This window comes from Poecilia latipinna, unplaced genomic scaffold (genome assembly GCF_001443285.1).
Source record: "Poecilia latipinna isolate Pla-1442-1.1 unplaced genomic scaffold, P_latipinna-1.0 Scaffold805, whole genome shotgun sequence".
Lineage (NCBI taxonomy): Eukaryota > Metazoa > Chordata > Actinopteri > Cyprinodontiformes > Poeciliidae > Poecilia > Poecilia latipinna.
The window spans coordinates 245,405-258,618 of NW_015113421.1; the positions used below are offsets into that span (position 1 = coordinate 245,405).

General features: G+C 39.3%; 1 protein-coding gene across 1 annotated transcript in view; it reads right to left on the reverse strand.

Moving 5' to 3' along the window:
• Positions 1-8,979, reverse strand: part of frmd4a (FERM domain containing 4A) — a 103,305-nt gene extending 94,326 nt beyond the window's left edge. Inside the window, exon 1 of the mRNA XM_015047049.1 lies at positions 8,535-8,979. Within this exon, the coding sequence (XP_014902535.1) occupies positions 8,535-8,567 (33 nt within the window). The 5' untranslated portion in view covers positions 8,568-8,979. The remainder of the gene's footprint in view (positions 1-8,534) is intronic.
• Between the last annotated feature and the right edge of the window lie 4,235 nt (positions 8,980-13,214).

Consider the following 13,214-nt stretch of genomic DNA (forward strand, 5'->3'; position numbering starts at 1 on the left):
CAATTATTGTAGCAGGTTTTTATTTGGGTTCAGGTCAGGACTTTGAATAGGCCATTCATTAAATGAAATTGCTTTGATCAAAATCATTCCATGAACTGTAGCTCTGACTGTATAGTTTTGTAAGTCTTGGATTAAAGTGAATCTGCAGGTCAGTCTTTTACAGCTTATAACAGGGCTACTTGTCCCTGGTGATAACAGACATTTCTAAAGCGTAAGGCTCATCTTTCTTTGTGAGCATGACATTTTCAGTGATTTGCAGTGTTAGGATTCCTCAGACATGGCATATTGCATGTAAACCATGAAATAATGTATATTTTTTTTTTGTCTGAAGTGACTACTAAGTGGTTTCAAGGGATTTTCTGTAGGGGTATTAAGAGGGTAAGACATGAGAGCAAACCAAATTTATTGGATTTTATTTGTGCAAGTGAAAATCATGTGTGGTTTTTCTTCTACTTCACCATTAGACACTACTTCCTCTTGCTCAATCACTAAAATATCCATATATTCATTGAAGTTTGAGGCTTTAACATGCAAAAACAAAAAACACAATTCTGCTTGGCACTTTTTATTATCATCTGCAAATAAATTTTTAAACTTTTTGATCAGTTTATAAGATAGAGCTTTAATACTTGCAAACTGCTTCAGGAGAAGATCTCTAAAACCAGTTCCAAGGTGAAATAACATTTCGACACCAACGGTCTGTGTCCCGCAAAGTTAAATGTATATTTAAAAACTGGGATGTCAGACAACTTGGAAAGACAAGGTACATATAATCAGAGTGCATCACATAACAACAGCTGCAGCAGTAAACATGCAAACACCTCTAGACACGTATTAATAGCCTTGGCAGCGGTGACAGATGCTCACATCTGTTCAGAATAAAACCCACACGCATACATGTGCAAAGCCAGAGACACACGAGCACGAGCTATAAATCTGACACACGTCACCTTTAATTGTTTTAACAAGCCATAACGAGAGCACATAGGGTCAGAGACACATTTAGGATGATGTAAGTATCCCTGGGAGGATGGATGAGCATCCGTCTGGCAACTGTGATTTCATATTTGGGTTTAATTCAGCGAAATGGCAGCTGTCTACACATGGGAGGGAGGTGGTAACAGGATATGTGGCAGCACTTCCTTATTTTAAAAAAAAAAAAAAAAAAAAAAAAGCAAAACATGAAGTGTTGCCAGAGAGGTAAAATACTATCAGGCAGCAAGTCTGCAAACATACCAAATTTATCCAGAGGATGCAAAGTGTTTTTCTGAAATGAAATTAATCATTTGCTATGCACTTGCACAGGAAATTTTAGTTTTTTGTTCTCTGTTATTTTCTCTGAAATTCTCAGTTACTATTGCATTTTTCATAAAGAAAAATTATTATTTCTCTTCTCAGCTGCAATCAGATTTTTTTCCTACTCCATCAATCCATCCTTCTAACATCCCCGAATTCACTCAACCCAGTCTGCAGCTGAAAAATCGACATTGATAAGTTGTGTGATGGGAGCATATGGGTCCATATGTCTGAGGGCTGAGCCTGTAGACAGCAGAGCATGCAAACGAAGCAGCAACACACACACCCATGTTTTCTGGATGCAGATAATTTGAATATGCCATACGTCTGTACAGTGTTCAGTGTCTCCATGACCAGTCATGTATGGAAGCCATAGATTAGTCATTAGCGCACCAGAGCATAAAAATTGTAAATGCAAAAAGGGAATGTGATGCTTTAGCTAAGGACGTTTTTAATGAAACAAAGCTCTTAAAACAAAGTAGAATATTGTGAAAAAGTTCAATATTTTTCATTCATTTCAGAACATAAAACTGATACTCATTACACATAGAATGACAGATAAGATAGTCAAAACCCCAAATTCAGTTTCTCAGAAAATTAAACGAATATTTATATTACCATAAGAAGGCAGTGCAAACAGAAATGTCAGAATAACTGATCATATCTCCTTTCACATGAATTACTGCATCAACTTGTATCAGTATAGATGTTAAGGGAAAAATGGGACACAAACAAAGATGAATGTACTTTCAAACATAAAGCTTATTTAGATATTAATGCATTTACTAATCCAAACTTTTTCTCCTCTGAACTGCAGTTTTTGCTGCAACACGCTCCCTCTGTATATCTGAAAATAGCTGTAATAAAAATAACGTAAGTAAGTAAGTAAGTAAGTAACTTCATCTTTCAGGTAGAAGCTTCACTTGGAGGCAGTAAAACCACACATTAATGCCTATATCCAACTAGTGGAGACCATTAGTACAAAAAATAAATAAATAAATAAATACTCCTTTGGGGCTTTAAGTCTCCTACTTTACTCATTACGCTCAAAAGAACACGAAAGCCGGGAGCTAGAAACACTGCAGCCAGGGACTGAACCTGAGTCTCTATGGTGTGGGAGGAGTGATGACAAGTTTGCGCTGCAGGCTGCGTTTGTAATCATAATAGTATACCTCGCTTCATGTGATCAGGTCAGAAGTGGAACAAAGCAGTGGCCGCAGGACATCGAATGTAGCTACATGTTGTGTTTCAAATGATGAAGGTTTCCTCGGCGTGCTGTTCCAGGATAAAGGAAGCTGTTATGGCTCCATCTTCGTCTTTTCTTTCTCAAATTCACTTCTTTGAGAAGACATTAACAAGTAGGCAGTGTGCTAACGGCTGCTAAACTCGTTGTTTAAAGGTGGCATTCACATTGTGGACCACACTAGCCAGAAAATATAGAATCTGTGTTTGGAATGAGAGAAAAGCAATACAATGGAAATTCAGTTGACCAAGAAGATAAGGAAAAGGGAAATCAGTGGATAGAAGGAGTTTGTCTTTTCCTGTGTGGAATAAAGCAATGCACAGGGGGCAAAACAGTTAAAAATGAAAATTGACATTTTTGGCCAAATTGCAAAATTCTGCATGCATCAATCTGACTGGATCATTCTGACTGTGTTGGTATTGGTAGCATCATGCTGCGGGGATGATTTTCTTCAGTAGGGACATGAAAGCTAGTATTCATATGTATTGGAGGACTTCAGACAAAAGTTCTCACAATTTCCTGGATTTGCTCTTTGCAGATGCTCTGCATCCAAACTGACTGAGGTTCTGCAGTTTCTGAACGGATGTAAAGATATAAAAAGCTGGCCAATAAAATGATCCAGAAGTCATGCAGCTGCGTTTGCAGCAAACAAACTACAAGATATCGACTCTGAGGGCTCACATATAAGCATATGTGTCACATTTTTGAGTGATTAATGTAAGATACATTAACATTTGTGGCTCTAATGTAACAAAATGTGGAAATATTCAAAGAGTATGATAAGAGTATGAAAACATACAAATTATTTTCTGCATCCCTGTACCCTGGTCTTCTATTTGACCAACATTTATATTCATGTCACTTTTCTTGTAAATTTCTGTGTGTGAACGTGGCATTATTATAACAGCATTCCAGCACAAAAGAAATAACTTTGCAATTGCCATTCTTTCATGGCCGCCCTATAAAACTCTCCCTTGGGACAATCTATTTGATGCAATTACACAGATAGAGCCAATGTACATAATGGGATTGTTGAAGGCCCTTTTAACACTGGGTATAACAGTGATACACTAAAATAAATGCTTTAATGCTCGCATGGGGAGAAGTTATCATTGCTATTCATTTGTTTGCTTCCTTACCGGAAATTATTTAAAATTGCCTGAAGACTGACTGCAGCAAACGAAGTGGAACATTTGCACTCTTACAAATTCCATCGTTGCCGTCCTTCATGGGCTCAGTTCTATCCTGGTTGATCGTACATTTTATGCCGCTTCAAGGGGACAAAAGAACATTCGACATGCTTGACCCAGCAAGGTGCACACACATATACACGCAGACAGGATGAGAGAGGGAGTGTGGACAACACAGCACATTTTCAAACAATGTGAATGAAATGTGGAAGACAATTGTTTTTTTTTTTTTTTTTCCCTTTTGCTTCTTTTGTCAGTATTGGTAGAAAATGGAGTATGATATTTAAAAAATATATATTAAGAAAATCAGCTCCAGTTATGGAAAACTGCCATGACTTAAAGGTATTTTACTGAGAATTGTAGGGTGAAATTGTAATCAGAAAAATCTTTTTTTTTTCACCCTAATGAGCTTTACAAGATTCCCAAAAGTGCAGTGTTCATCTGTATTCAGTGCTGTTTATTCGGATACTAAGTAAAATTCACTGTAACAAGCTGCCCACAGAGTTTATTGAATTAGCAAATAGATTCCACCTGGTTGTAATCACTTTCGATATAAACCTTCCTGTTTTGACAATGCCGCAGAGCTTTTGCTAGAAAACACTGGTCAACAAACAGCAGCCAGAAGATGCTCAGCAAACAACCTGCAACAGAAATACAACTACAACTTTTCAGAGAGGAAATTTAATCCAAAACTGACCTCTACAATTAACAGGCTAGTGTCTGAGATGACAGCTGGGGACATGAAGCTTTATATTCAATAAGCATATGTGTGCTCATTAGTGTGTGTGTCCGTGTCTGTGACTGTGTGTGTGTGTTTGTTTGCCCATGTGGTTCCAGCCACCAGACATCCTTCTGCTGTTTTCTTTGGCCTTTAAATGTTGCCAGATAACCTGCTGTGCATCGGCAAATAGTGAATGTGTGTGTCTTGGTGTCTGAGTGCATTGCCAAAGACAATTCCACCTTCTGCGACAGACACCCCCCCTCCCAACCCCAGCCCACCATCTCTACCTTTCTCCTATAATTATTTTCATCTGAGCAGCGAGGCGGCTGGGATTCAAGGCCGTGGGTCTGGTCACTCTCCTTGTAGCTCAGTTTGACCTTAAGTCTCAGGACAAGCTGCCTACTTTGGACATGAACCACATGGAGGGTTTGATGCAGGTAGAAAAAGGGAAGGAATGAATAAAAATTGTATTTCATTATAATGAAAGAAGAGAGGAGGAGTTATGGTGATTATGACCTGCATATGCAGATGAGAGATGCATGAAGATGTAGAGTTTATAGTTTAAAAAACATCCCTCTTTTGTAATGGAAAGGTTTGTGACAGACGCCAGAAGACAAAACAAGAGGTGCTGACAGAGACTCAGAGCAACAGAAGCAAAAGAGAAGCAGCTGAATCTCTCTGATTGGACTGATAGAACACTGACAGGGTTAATCTCTAGATAACAACTCCCTATTGATTAGCGCGCGCACACACACGAGCAGATTAGAGAATTGATACACAGCACACTCACTCACAGCCTACATGGTCTCCAGAGAAGACTTTTCTGAAGCTTCAGATCCTTGTCCTACTGACCTATATGCATAAATAAGACACAAGAGGGGTTCCCACCGGGGGTCTTTTCTTTTTTAAGAGTCATTAGATGTTCTGTTTGTTTAGATCTACAGTTTTGAGATGTAAACAAGTCCTTCATATTTACAATAGAAGTGAAAAGTGCGTGAAGTTAGGAAGAGAGAAGTTATTAATGTGTGTGCTGTAATTTTTAAAGGAAGGTTCTTATTATTCCTTACTGTTGCTTTTGCTAAATGGATAAATGTGACGATAAAAGCGACATCAAACATGTAAATAATCCAAATAGGGAATAGGAAAAGAAAAGCAAGCAAAAGAAAGTCACAGAAATGATAATAATACATTTACTAAAAGCAAAAAAGACTCATGATTGATCCATAAAAACAAAATAAAACAAAACAAAAACTCAGCAAGAGCTTATTTTTCTATTGTCAATTTGAGGAAAAAGTCAAGTGTGGTCTAAAGACGCCTTTTTGTTAGTCCTTTGCTTCCAAAAAACGCACTGCTGCACTTTTTTGTTAAATACAGTACAAATTTAATGTACAGCAGTTTTGCTCTTTGACTACCTGCACCTCACTATTCCACAAAGACAAAACGTTACTCTGTCTTAAATGCAAATAAACCAATATGATGTTGTAAAACTTTGTAGCCGCCATGAATTTGATGAAATAGAGGAGCGCCAAAATTTAAATTCATGTCCACGCTTGATACTTTCTCTCATCTCTGAAGCCAAGTGAAAAGGCATTAACAGAAGATTACGCAGGGCAAAGTTTGACAGACTCCTCTTCTTGATCATCATTCCCCTATTCGCAAAGCTGCTAAACTCACTTTGATGCTAAGGCCGAGATACGCGTACATCATCTACCGGTTATGGGAAGTTCATTCTAGCTGATGAAGATGAATAAAAAAAAGTCATTTAGTTATTAAAAATGACTCGGACAGATTTGCCAGGGAGCAAAATCTGGCCAGAGTCGCAGACGGCACAGTCTTGATTCTGCGCCATATTACAGAAGCCAAGTCTATCTTCAAAAAAATGGGGAAAAAAAAAAAAAAAACCTGCTAGCTCTTCTGTTTGGATTAGATGACGAGCCGGTCTGCAAACACCAATTATAATGCTCATATTACCTGCCAAAAGCAGGGCAAGGGGCAGACAGGCAGAAGGAGAGTCAGACAGTGTATTGATCTGTGTTTCTGTGCATTTACTTTTAATGGTTTTCTGTGTTCAGTTTCTGTCCTGTGAGTCTCTGTTGTCTCTGCGTCTTCCCCGTTGATTGCTTCCTAGGTGTGTCTAGTTACCTGATTACCCTCCCTGTGTATTTAAACCCACCTGTTGTCTTTGTCTCTTGTTGGGTCCTTGTCTATGATAGTTCGTCTGCCGGCACAGTTGAACTGTTAAGTCCTTTGTCGGGATTAGCTCGTCGCGTCGGTCTTTGTTTAATTCAGTTGCTACCGGTGCTGAGCCTCTGTGTTTCCGCTCTGCTGTGCTGCCTGAGATCTGGACTGCTTTTGAGTTACACTCTAAATTAAATTCATCATTTTCTTCTACAACCTGGGTCTCTGCGTCTCTCCTCACCACCACCAACCACTCCGCATGACAGACAGGTGGGCAGACAAGCTCAACTCTAGGCTCGAATGCAAAAAGGAAATGAGTAGCATGTACAGCACAGGAGTAAAGAAAAAAAATGAGATTAAAACAAACAAAAGAAAGGAAAAGGAACACGAGTTGTAGAGGTGAAAGAGGAGAGATGATGCAGATGGTGGTCATGCATGATGACCCCATCAATGGTTTAAAAACTCACAAAGACGAGGCTAAGGCAGCATAGTTAGGATTTAAAGAATAAAATCTGAGCTAATAAACTAATAAAGGTGATTTTTCACATTTAAATTTTAGAGTTTTTTGTCAGAAGCAGTGAATGGAGGAATAACACATGAATGGTAAACAGGAAGAGAGATACATGAAAGATAAAGCAAAGTTAGAATGTCTTTGTCTTTTTTATTTTGGGTAAGAATAAGGTGGCTGAAACTAAAGGAGTATCATAGAAGAAATACTGTAAAATGAAAAGCTAATTCTTTACAGTGAAAGGTTTAGATTAGATTCATAAATCATTAAACACAGCAGCTCTTGCAGTAGAAAGAAGGAGACCTTCTTAAATTACTTAATATTTAGTATATCAACTAAATAAACAGCTTTCTTCCGGTTAAAGGGGGATTTTTTCCTCTCCACTGCTGCATGGTTGACATGAGGGATTGCTGCAAAGTCAACGGCACAAAGCAAGTGATTGTCATGCTCATCCAGGAGGAGTGAATGCTGCAAACATGTGACTCAGTGCAACCCTTAGATGGAAAGATGGAAAGCTTTGAAACCAATTTTATTAATGAACTGAACTTAATTCGCTGCTTTATATACCTAATCAGTTGGAATGTACTTGTAATTGCATTGTAAAGCTCAAGTTTTTGTAAAGTGCTTTGAGATGACAAGTTGTGAATTGGAGCTGTTCAAACTGAATTAAATTGAAAAGATAAATGTATTGTCAGACTATTTTCTGGATTTTTGGCTTGAAACCTATTTCCAATTTTCTATTAGGTCTGGCCTGCCAATTAAAGTATTTTACATACTATTCAGTAATCAGAACAGATCGTGTGAAAATTACCAAATCCAATCTTTTTTTTCTTTTTTTTTCTGATTGACTGGTACATCTCCAATTGTTTTACTTCCTTTGCAACCCTTTCTGTTGAGCTCTTGACGCTGAACACATCATCCCACTTACACCATTTTGGATGAGACGCGAGTCCCTAATACAGAGGAAGGTCATGTTGTACAAGAACAATAGTGAATCCTCACTTTCAGAAATTCATGCAAATCACTGGACAATCAGCAGCCAGTTCCTCCCTTGCACCCTTGTCTCCACTCCTTTTTGTCACTTGCCTAAATCCAGAGGCCAGCAGTTTGTGCTGACTGGAGATGGGCACCACTTTGAAACACTGAGTCATTCTTTCAGAGCATTGCCTCGTTAATCTTTGCACACACACACACACACACACACATACACACACACATACACACACGCAATCACTCACTGCTTGTAAACTGCATTTTGGATCTCTGTCTCCCACGCACTGCAAACGTACTACCTTTTGCATCTCTCCAGACATGATGTCTAACAATAGTCTTTCCGATGGCGGATTTTTATGGATGAAACAGTAGTTGCCATTTTCTGAAATTCCCGTGCTAACTCACCCTCGTCCTCATTGGAGACAGCAGTCCCTCCATAGCTGATTCGTTTGGTTCCGGTGGGCTTGCGGGGCCCCCTCAGCTGTGTCGGTGTATTATCCCAGTCCGCAAATAGATCCTGTTAGAAACGCTGTCTCATCCTCTGAGCGAGCATCTCTTCTTCAGCTACAGCTCTCTACCCACCCAGAGAGCCCAGCACACTGACAGGCACACAGAGAGTCTGTGTGCAATGTGGGAGTGTGTGCAGGCATATATGCACCCACACATCCACACACACACACACGCAGCTTGAAGCAGGAGGCGAGAGGGCAGTGAGAAACTCCTGGTGCTTCTCTCTCTATCTCCAACCTGTCAGTAAATGTGTGATCCCACCCTGAAAACCCCTGTGCTGTTAATGTGCAATGTCCATAAAGGGTCTCTCTCTTCTCTACCTTTCTCTCTACATCCTTTAGCTTATCTCTCTCCCCCTGCCTCGCTAACTCTCCCTCGGTGCCGCCAGCTACATTTGTTCCCTTCAATGTGTCAAATGATTGCAGGTCTTTTTTTTTTTTTTATCGTACTGACCTCTGTCTGCTGGCTCTCTCTCTTCCCTCTTCCTTCTGTCCCTCACCCACTCTGTTTGTGAATCCTTCACGTAGACGGTCTACTCCAAATTCCCGCCCAACTTGAGAGGTGAGACGGAACATATGCTCATAGTGCCTATGCGTTTTTGATGGCGATAGATAGCAAGAAAAACAAAGAAAATAAAAGAGAGGGCACTCTTTGGTCCACCATTGTCCCTCTAGACAAAAGTGGCTCTTCATTGCCTAGCAACATGATCAACCACTATTCTCATAATAGACGAGGCATGAGTCACCAATTCAAATATTTAGACATTGTTTTGTTGCTTTCCAACCTGTTCACAGTCACATATAGGGTTTCCCCACCAACACACGTCCAATCCCAGACCAGGACTAAAAGAAAAAAAAACACTGAGCTGAATGCACACCGAAACCACTGTTGATCTTCTATACTTCCAGAGCAGTGTGGATGCATTTCCCACTGTAAGAAGACCTTTGGGTTGACACAAAATATGCTGGAAACACTACAAATCCCTGCTGGCATGGGAGTCCTCCAAAATGATCAGGAGACGGTTGCAGAGGAGAGGGACTTCCCTTCTGGACCTGATATCGTCATGGCGGTATCAGGTCTTCCGGTTATCTTGGATAACTGGAGGACAAGGGATGGATGAATGGATCACAATGTGGGGAATCTATCTGAATGTTAGTGAAGTCCATGGTCAACTTCCTCATAAAATAAGGCTTTACAATTCTTACTACTTACTACTCATTCAATAAACTGACCTGGACATGGTGTCGGTATGGAGTGTCTTTCTTAAGGGGGAATTAACATACAGTTTTAACGATCATACAACAAGACAGTTTTGCATTAGTCATTGTATCTTCAGAGAAAATTGCCTTTTCCTCCAGCTACTTTAATTAAATTGATTTGCCTAACCTGCCTAATTTATATATATATATATAAAAAAAAAAAAAAAAATCCTTGAATTGAATTTCTGACTAATGGTATTTTCAAGATCTGAGTTCCATTTTAAGCCGGATTTTTAAAAAACAGCAGGTTGTTTAAAGAACTAGCAGTTTTTATGAACACAGTACATGACATCAGCTTCAGAGCAAAGCTTTAAAGCAGCTCCTTGTTTCCATTCACAACATGATAAATGCTATTTAAACCCAAAACTTGCTAGATTAGAGAAAATAATATTGTGTTATCTCAGGTCCAATCCTCCTTCATGTAAATATTACATCTCAGCATTTTCATATTGCTCCCTTATATCCTTAAAAGATTAAAAAGCAAAACAGAAATTGGTGGAAACCACAAGATTTTTAATTGGTTCTCAGTTTCATGATCTTCCCTCAAGCCTCAAACAAATATGTTTTTCCTTTTCCTCTCGTTCATTGAAGAGTTGCTGCAAAGAAAGACCAATAGCTCCAGCGCTTTCTGGCTGCAAACTGTAATATTGTCTGTCCTTAAGAAAGATAAAAACATACAAATTTTCTCCCGTGTTTTCAGTTGTTGCCATGAGAACTATGTTCATAAGGCCAACAGCAAAAAGAAACTGAGTGCTTTAAAGAAAAAGCAAAAAAAAAAAACAAAACTAAAATAAGTAATCAAATCTGAGCATTCCTCCACCCACGGTCTTTCCCTGCCACAGCTATTGGATCTAAGTATGAAGTGAAATGACACACTCGGGTTCAGGTGGCCGCCTGCAGACTCTGACGGGCCTCTCTGCCTGAACTGCATGATTCCAAGTGAAGCATTTGCTCTCACGCTGTTCTTTCTGTCTCTCAATTATTTTTAGTCTGATCTCTCCACGTTGACCCAGATAGGACCAAAAAGTGTTAAATTTACTAAATTAATGATGACAGAATATCTCTGGGGATGTTCTTTCAATCATTTGTGCTGCGCATAATTTCACAGTAACAACCTTCACATTTTACTGTGTGAATTGTTAAGGTCATTCATAAGTTTGCCAAAATTTCCACAGATCGTTTTATGTTAACACATCCCGTTTTTTTTTATATATTTAGTTAGAAAACCAGCCTATTATCAGCCTAAACCTGCAAGTGACTGTTTCTCATCACTAAACTGTCAGTATGTAGTAAAGTCAGATTATTTATTTGGCAATAGAACTAACAGAAATCCCTGTAATTCAAGAAATTTGTATATTGTCATTTACAAGTGGCATTAAATATATGTTACAATGAATATCATCTGTAATGTAAAAACAGCCACCACCCTTTACACAGATGGGTAGGTGTGTTAAGGTATGTAACTCCTCCAGGTGGTGGTTAACGGTTAACTCATTGATTTTTGTCAGCACATTTTATACATATTATGAACGTCACACCGCCGAATGATCGCTGCATCGATCGAAAAGCAGATAGACTGGAACCTTCTGTCACATTTCAGCATTGATCCCTGACCAGCTGAGAGAGCACGAACATTTCAGCACAACAGAGTGTGGCTATGATCAATAACACTCAAGCGGCAGGTGACGGAGCCATTGGAGCCTCAACATACAAATTTCTGTAGAAAGAATAGAAAAGGATTGTTTTTTTTTGTTGTTTAGTGCAGAGAATGGTGTTTCATTAAATGTTTTTACCTTTGATTTTCAAAGCAAAAAAAAAAAAAGTAATCAAAAATATCTGTAGAAACAGAAAGGGAATACCCCAATCTGGATTAGCAGTGGATCAGTAGTGGGCATAAGACTAGATCTTTTAAACAGAACAAATTTAAATTCAACACAAAAAACTAAAATATCCGTACCATTAGCTTTATCTGAGTTTTTAGTGCCCAACAGATGGACTAGTAAGCCCTTTCTCTATTGTCAAGTCTCACTCTTGCCAGTTAATGTCTGGTTCGCTCCTAGCCAAGTTGGGTCTATCTCCACTGGGAGTCTGTTCCTCACTATTGTTGGCTTGAATAGGCAGGAATGTGGGCGCGCCCTGAGCGCACAGGAGCTGTGGTGACGACACCATTTGCAGCAACACGAGATTATTTGATGGACTCAAATAAACTCAGACATTTCGTTTTTTTTGTCTTAAAGACAAACAGAAGTGTTAAGTGGCTAAGACTGAAGCCTAAAATAAAATTTTATCATGTCTGATTCAAATCAGTGGAATGTTGAGCAAATGGTCCTTACACCGTATCTTATACAAGGCACACCCACACATCCAACACACATACATACGTTACCTAAACATAATCCTCTTATACATAGGTAGTAATGATGCTGGAGGAAGAAATGTCACCAAGGACAAGACAACTGGAAGAGGTCCATTAATCAGCAGACCTCTAAGATTAGCGGTGTCATTAGACCCAAAGCAATATCTGTTCTTATACCACCTGAAAGTATAAATTACTATTTTACTTTATTTTGCCTCCAAATATATCCTTTGAGGAAAGATTTTTGTTTTTGTGTGGTAAGACCTCCCAACTTACAATATATTTTTAGATTGATGCAATGTGGAGTGCATTTGTGCATGTTCCTGACAAGCCACAGTGACATACAGCCCCATATTTCACCATCATGCATTCCTGCTGACAGTGAACCTGTCAGCAAACCCAACACTCACACACAGATGACACACACACACACACACACACACACACACACACATTTACAGCACGTGCCAACCCCCAACCATACCCAGTCACTAATAAACCCACACATACATAAAGAGGAGAATAGGTGGTTGGGATGCAGCGGGTGATAAACACCACAATCACACAACAGTGTGCACAGCGCGGTGCACATTGATTGCAATGTAATGCACAATATCCTTAAACCCATCCCAACCCCCTGCCGTCCCCATCCCCCCTACTACAGCCTTCTCTCCCCTTCACTTACATCCCTGACACCAGCTGGACCCCAAAATTAATCCCTAGTGACTTTTCCATCCCACAGATGTGAGCGGACAAAACCTGGTTCAGAGTGCGTCAGTGAGGCTTTCCATCTTTTTATTTGTTAATATTTTTGGTACAGCGCATTGTGATTAGTAATGTTGTAATTCAAGCAACATTACATGAGAAAATTGTAGGAAAGTCTATAATTGTCCCTATATGCTGTTTTTTCCTGTAGAGAGCTGCAATTACACTGTGGAAAGCAAACATCCCATAGGCTAA